The 7706-nt window shown below is 38.7% G+C and overlaps 2 protein-coding genes across 2 annotated transcripts in view; both read left to right on the top strand.

Annotated features, from left to right (window-relative positions):
• The first annotated feature begins 291 nt into the window (after positions 1-291).
• Positions 292-3780, top strand: tirap (toll-interleukin 1 receptor (TIR) domain containing adaptor protein). The gene is made up of 3 exons (XM_005720658.1): positions 292-506; positions 700-1320; positions 1885-3780. The coding sequence occupies exons 1-3, from the start codon at positions 500-502 to the stop codon at positions 2130-2132; spliced, it is 876 nt and encodes a 291-aa protein (XP_005720715.1). The 5' UTR covers positions 292-499; the 3' UTR covers positions 2133-3780.
• A 105-nt stretch (positions 3781-3885) lies between these two features.
• Positions 3886-7706, top strand: part of st3gal4 (ST3 beta-galactoside alpha-2,3-sialyltransferase 4) — a 47426-nt gene continuing 43605 nt past the window's right edge. The window contains exon 1 of the mRNA XM_013911097.1: positions 3886-4429. The gene's annotated coding sequence lies outside the window, so the exon portion shown is untranslated. The remainder of the gene's footprint in view (positions 4430-7706) is intronic.

Here is a 7706-nt window from a genome sequence, read left to right as displayed (position 1 = left end):
AATGCAAACCATAGTAACACATGGATTACAGAAATAGATTTGTGGACATGGTTAGGCCTATTAACATTTCCCACCTTGTCTTCATGCTTCCCACTTCATTTTGTTCTTTATGAGATCAGTTTTTTCTATCATATTGTTTAAAAAAAAGCAAAATATTTTTTTTTGACAAATGTCAGTTTACAGCGATGAATAAGGTGATCAGTGAAAACTGACAGTTTTTGCATTTGAAATTCGACTGCACATGCTGAGACATCCCTTCCAGCAGTCTCTAACTTCCTCATTTTATGGTGATATCAGTGACTTTCTCTTTGCTGCTATTGTGTAAGTTAGCTTTTCGGCTACAGCCTCGGGTTGCGATGTTTTTAAAGAGTGGAGAAATTGGATTTTTAGAAGCTCCCACCGATGGAATTCAACACTATCTATTTATCTATCACTATCTATATCTATTTGTCAGAAGTACTTTGGATACGATTTGAACAACCATGACGACCTCAGCAACATGCACGGTAAGTAAAACGTTCTGGTCACTTCTTTCAGTGTAAATCTGATGAGAATCCTTTTGAGGATTTGTTTGTGCACGTGTGACAAAAATATCTACTGTTATTCACACGATTTTTCATAAGTTGTGTGGAATGTCAGGAAATCTTTATACTTAAAAAGAAAAACAAATCGACCTTAAAATCTTTTTGTTTCCTTTAGGTTGGTTCCAGAAACTCTTGAAATCGAGAGGATCTTTATCAAAGCAACACAATAAAGAAGCCACAAAAGGTTCAGTGTCTTCTGTTAGTGGTGCATTAACATCATCCTCATCAACATTACCATCGTGCTCTTCGTCGTCGCTGTCATCATCACCCGGGGGGACCCCCTCGAAACCACGGCAGCTGCCTACTGTTCTCAGTTGTGAGTTGAGATGGAAAAGAAAGTATGACCTATTTGTTTGTCACAGCAGCGCCCAAAGTGACATTGAAGAGGCCACACGCCTGGTCTCCTTCCTCGAGGATTCGCCCCGCAGCCTCAGATGCTTTCTGTGGCAGAGGGACGCCTGTCCAGGAGGTGCAGTTTGCACCGAGTTTTGTCAGGCATTGGAGAACAGTCACTTACGAGCTCTGCTTATCACTCCTAATTTTGTTCAGGATGATTGGTGTAATTATATGATGCACCAGGTACTGACAGAGGGACCCATGTCCAATAGGATGATTCCTCTGCTTCACAGCCTGTCCCACTCTCAGTACCCTAAGGAGCTGAAGTTCTACTACTACATTGACCTGAGCAGGAACCCCATCCAAGCCTATACGCTTGTCAACAGGACGGTACTCCAGTGTAAGTAATGAGAAGAGAGTGATATGAACACGAGCTGAGATCAGTCATGCCATGTTTAAAATGATATTTGTTTATATCAGCTGAGAATCACAGACTGATTTAACACATCACAAATCAAAGTGATGTGCTGTGATAAACTCCTCATCCTGATTCTCATACTTAAATGTTTCAGATCATCAAATATTAGATAAAGATAATCCAAATTAATAGAAAATACAATTCTTAAGTGATTCTGTCATTTATCAAAGGTACAGCGATGACCTTTTCTAGGTTATTATTTAGAAAAAATGTTCTCCTCATAAATATATATTGATTAGTGTTTGACTACAGCTTCTAAAAGATTGATGCGTTTTCATAAGCTTCAAATGAATTTATTAAAAATGCACAGGAGCGTGCTCAAGTTTGTGGAAGCCTTCATGTTTGTTTTACCCAACACTTTACTTGTAAATCTTCTTTTATATCCAACTAGCAAAAAAAGAGAAAAGAAATAAAAGGGTCATCTGCATGAATCAGTTCTCTGGGTGAGATAATATCTTTAAAAACATTCCTTTGTTCTTTCTTCAGACCTGGAGGACCTGGTTAAAAAAGAGGTGACTCATAATTTCCAGATGAGTGGCTCTAGCAGTGGATTAGATGGAGCAGACAGCTCAAAAGAAGACAAGCTGATGTCCCAGCACAGCCCTGCTGGGACTGCTATTCCACTGGAAGTGATGCGAAAGAGCCATAAACACTTTAGTGGCATTTCCTGTGATCAGCAGCAGCAGCAATTAAAGAATATGACGCAGGAAGGGAGAAACTTAGCTACTGACTGACCTCCGTTTTAGTGTTCCTTTTATCACAGCGTGCGGTTATTGCTTTTTTAACACTGGATATGTGGCAGAACAAAAAAAATGATCAGCATGGGAATTCAATTTTCCTGTCACAGCTTGTGAACTATAGTGTGAGTGCGCAAGATATTTAAATGTAAACATTAAAGGCGTTTGTGTTTGTAGTCTCAGCTTTGTAATGAGAGGAGGTTGTCTTTTCCACTAGGTGGTGTATTCTACTGCAAATTCCAACAATAGAGAGTACCAGTGAGGAAACATGAATGGGTCATATCATGAGGTCTGTGTGTGGGTTGTGTATGAGAAAGGGAAATACCCACCCATTACAAACTGCTGACAGTGGTATGACATTTGAACTGGGCTTCGAGTGATAACACAGGGAATGTAATTCCTTTTTAGGAAAAAAAAACACACTTCTTTCTTCATTTTAAATTAAATATTTCTTTAGACTTATCATCTTTTGCTGTTAGTATTTCTGCCAACCTGCCAACCATTGTTTCTTGTTTGGAATTGCAGTGCATGGGTGTATTTGAACGTGTGTTGTCCAGACTGTATCTTCCTGACACTTGGACAGTGTCAGACAGCACCAGGTCCGGTCCAACTATAACTAATGAATAAATAGTTGAAACAAAGTCTGATCAAGTTGAAAATTTGTTATGAACCCCTATCGTCCTTCCAAGGGAGCTTTCACTTCTCCTTGGCAGACTTCACTATTCATTAAGCATAGTAACAAACAACAGGTTTTAGATAGCTGACATTAAGTTTAGTCCACTCATCGTGGAATATGAAGTATTCACAGTATCAAGTGGAGAACAATGTGTGATGTTTTTTGTTTTTTTTTCCAAAAAGCAGACAGGGCTTATATTCCCTTTACAAGGAATCGTTTGCACTGAAGATGTACTACTGTGTTCTGTTCCTCACTCTTCCCCAACCTCCTAAACAACAGCAGACATTTAGCGCTGCAAACGGAGATCCCTTATAATCGGCTATTTCGTGCCAAGCCAACGTTGCAACATAAAAATTGAGACTAATCTCTAAAAGGAACAGATGTTCTATGAAGCCTTTGTTGTTACCAAATCCTTGAGCATGCACATGTGTACGCACACACACACACACACACACATTCAGATGTAGTTATGTGAATGGCTGTTAACGTCAGACAAAACACGTGTCACATTTCACATACGTAATGTAAAAAGCAAGCTAAACTAGCGAACTGTGGCCCTATAAATGGTCTGATCACGATCGCTAATGAATGCCAGCAAATTGCAGAATGTAAGCTGAATTCTGTTTTCTCATGCTGTGCTCTGCTGTGCCGTGTTAGCTAACGTTAAGGCACAGCATTGTTGGACTTGGACATGAATTCTCAATTAATGTGAGAATTTAATCAAGCTGTTTATCAGAGAGGAAGCATATTTGAGCGCTAGCCTAACATTAGCTGCCATAATGTTAGCTTATAGCCACCTGTTGCTGTTTAGCTGCTTCATTGTCAGGATTCCAGATGTCTAATCTTCTGACACTAAGTAATTGTGACAATATTCTGAATACATAAGCATTTTAATGTATCCTTTTGTGTGTAAGAGCCCTGACTTCGGTTCAGGTAATGGCACTTGAAGCGAGTAGTATATTTATGAGTACAGTATTCTTTTTTTTTTTCAGCTCAGGAGGCAGAGCAGATCATCTACCAATCGGTTGGTGGTTTGATCCCTGCCTGCTCCTGTCTACATGCCAAATATCCTTGGGCAAGATAATAAACCGAAGTAGCTCTGTGATGCATCCATCAGGGTATGAATGTGTGTGAATGTTAGATAGCAAGCAGTTCTGCATAGAAATAGTGCTTGTATAACTGGCTGTGAATAGGTGAATTAAGCATGTTGTTTATAAAGCACCTTGCTTCAGGACAGTATAAATGTTCCATATATCAATCAGTGTTAGACATGTTGTTTATAAAGACAAAACATGATTTGATTAGATTGACATGTGACACTGCAAGGCAGTGGTTTATATTGTTGCCTCACAGATATGTGTACCCTGTGTTCTAATCCACTAGACCTATTTTAGGCTCACTAAAATTTGACAGCTTAAAATAGGATCATATTTGCCTGTGTGTTCTTACTGGGAGTGTGCATGGTTTCACTGTGCCTTTGTGAGTTTATAGGTGCGATTGTGAGTGGAAACAGTTATCTGTGTTAGCCCCACACAGGATGTACCCCACCTCTTTCATGATTAGAGCTGGGATAGATTCAACATGTCATATCCCTCACCTCGAACTGACCTTGAATTGGGTAAGTGGAAGGAAATGTTTTTGGTTTTCGATGAATAATACTGATAAATGACTAAAATGCTCATCCACTTGTCTAAAGACTAAAACTGAAAACAGTGACTGTGGTTTGGTGTGGAAAAGCCCCCGAACATGCAAGTTGAGTGTCATCATCCCACAAATTTCAACACCAAGAAAGATGTAAAGGAGAGCGCAGAGTTTAGGTCTCTTAATAGCAAGCAGTGTGTTTTAGATCACTATCGTTGGGAGAGCGTTGAGCTTTAAGTCCCCTTGGTGGTCTGTACAGTGTGCGGTGGCACTGACCTGGATCTTTCTGCCTGTGATGAGTGAGTTCAGCTGGCTGTGCTACAGCGATGAAGCAGCTGGGTTACAGATAAACATTTTCGTGGTTTCAGTGAGACTGGTGAGCATACTGAGCCATAAGAAATGAGAATCACTTACAGTACAGTAGCTTTATAGACAAAATAAAAGACGGAAGTCTTTCCTTCCTTACCATTGTTGCCAAGATGCCTGCTCAAAGGGGGAAGGGGGACATATGATTTTTGGAGTTTACTGTGGAGTCTTTACCACCATGAGGCAACTGTTGTGATTTGATGCTACATAAAAAATGTTATTGAATTGAATTAAAGCCACATAATAAACACCGTTAGGCTCTAATTGTTGTTTGCAAGCTGCCGTTTAGATGCTTGTATGTGCCCGAGGCTGTTGATGGGTCTGTATGCAATGATGGGCGTACCTGCGGGACGTTTGTTTTTTTGTTGATGAGTGCGTATAGGGGTGGGATTTAATAAGTTTTCTTCGTCCCACTCCTTTTTCAGGCAATTTTTGTTTTTTGTTTTGTGCATTTTATGTTCAATATAGGTATTTGTTGTGTCTGAAAATGAACAAATAAATGAATGAATGAAATGAATTCATTAACTTATCTGCCACTGTGTGTTTTTTTAATTGTTTTACCAGCAGCATTAAGTTTATAACATGAACATCTAGTTTTATTGCACTTTGGCCTATTTCTGTGTTTATGATTTTACTATACCCTCTCCCCAGTGTGAAACAAGGAAGAAAGATAAAGCTTCTTTGCAGCTACTTCTTCTACATAACATTTAAAAGTCTAATTCAGGATCCCGTTTGCTATTGTATTCTTGGGCATTGTTGGGAAAATAATTCTGACATCCACTTAAGAAAGACTGCACACAATCTATCTTATACTGAGTCAGACATGATTAATGACGAGCTAAACTTGATGATGGAACTGGACAAATAAAGTCGTAAAGGAGCGACGCTTTCGTTTAAAGAACCCAATGAATGTTCGTTGCCAAGAGATATAGAAGATGTTCAGACTGTGGTTTCTCAAATCTACATAATTAAACATCTGTGTTCTAAAATCAAACAAGGAATTATGAGTTTTCTAAGGAAAAACTAAACCAACCAGTAACCGTCGTGGGGTGACCATGGTTTGTGGGGAGACCATGGTTCAGGGGGTTGGGAAGCTCATCTTGTAACTGGAAGGTTACTGGTTTGATCCTCTGCTCTGTCTGTCTTGGTCTTTGTGTCCTTGGGCAAAACACTTCACCTACCGATGGCGTGATATGGCAGCCTCGCTTCTGTCAGTCTGCCCCAGGGCAGCTGTGGCTACGACTATAGCTTGCCTCCACCAGTGTGTGAATGCGAGAGTGAATGAATAGCGGAATTGTAAAGCGCTTTGAGTGTTTCGAAAAGCGCTATATAAATGCAATCCATTATTATTAACCCAACAGAAGCGCTGATCTTTTCTTTTTTATGTTTTAGTCTGTTACTTATGGCAGACTACACCATGCTGTTACTTACAGATAAAAAATATGTCTCTCTAAATGTTGGTACCTGTACAAAAAATGTAAAGACGAGTTCATCAGGTACCCTTCAACAGTAACTCCATCTAATTCACCCCACAGGCGGGATCAACCTGTATAGAATATATGAGGCTATTTCAGCTTCTTTTGGTGAGAGTGAGAATCAAATGTCCTACTACTTGAACAAAACAATTTCAAAAGATAGTGGTTGTCATTGTATTATGTAATATTTTCCCAGTATTTGCTTGGTATCTCCTTCAAGGAAACAACAAATATCTGGCATCAGATCTTTGACTCATCTGAGTTATGTCTAGCTGATATAAGATTATTTGTGTTAGTAATTAACTTATTTCCAGATGTTGTTGTGAGAACAAGAAGCGCAGAGGAAGGGACATTGCAACATAAGAAACATTATTTGTCTTGCCACAGAGTAACCTCCCTTGGAGACTCTGTATCTGGGTGTGTCTTTTGTCGCTACTAAACAACTTCCTAGGAATACATGGTACAAGGGATAGGTTATTTCAAATCCATGATCACATCATAAATGACTGGAAAATCATTCTCCATGAATGATTACCATTACGAACTCTAGCTTCTGCCAGTACAGTTTCACGTGAAATTGTATTTCATATCACAAAGTAGTTAACAATGTCTCATAAAAAGTGTGTTTATAACTGTGTGCAGTGTGCGTCAGCATAGAGGGTTGGAAATATTGAATTGAATCATTGGGCATTCATGAATCCGTGGTATTTGGATGTGTCTGAAACTGCCTGGATTAATGCTCATTATTAATGAACTGCAAAGGCAGCCAAGACTCAAAACTTGATTGTGTTAAAAAAAGAAACAAGACGATGCTCACTGAAAGCAGAAATGTAGGCTTAAGGACAAAGCTTGACACAAACTGGTGTTTCTTGCTCTGATAGTAAAGATGGGAAAAGTGAACTGAAATTTAAGTTTGGTCAGAATACACTATTATGTAGTGTGACTGAGAGCAACATGCTAATTATCCAAAACCAAGAGTTAATGTTTGACATATCAAAGTAAAACTCATTATGATTTGATGAGACATCTATAGAATAAGCTATAAGCTAAGCTAAGCTAAGCTAAGCTAAGATAAGATAAGATAAGACAAGATAAGATAAGACTTTATTGATCCCACGACGGGGAAATTTTTTGTGTTACAGATATCAGAAGGAAATACAAAAATACAAAAAAGTACAATCAATGAAAAAAAAAGTAAGATAATACACTGTATACAATGGTAGCATACACAGTATGTGATGATGGATATGGTTGGAAATATGCAAGACATAAACTATATAGCTTGACATAGAATAGAATAGAATAGAATAGAATAGAATAGCCTTTATTGTCATTGTACAGAGTACAACGAAATTGGAGTGCCACTCCCTTGGTGCAAGTTTCAATAATAAATATAAATGTAAAATATAAAAA

This window comes from Pundamilia nyererei, unplaced genomic scaffold (genome assembly GCF_000239375.1).
Source record: "Pundamilia nyererei isolate P.nyererei 1_Seehausen unplaced genomic scaffold, PunNye1.0 scaffold00003, whole genome shotgun sequence".
NCBI lineage: Eukaryota > Metazoa > Chordata > Actinopteri > Cichliformes > Cichlidae > Pundamilia > Pundamilia nyererei.
Note: the sequence above shows the minus strand (reverse complement) of the source record. Positions and strands in the feature narration are given on the sequence as shown.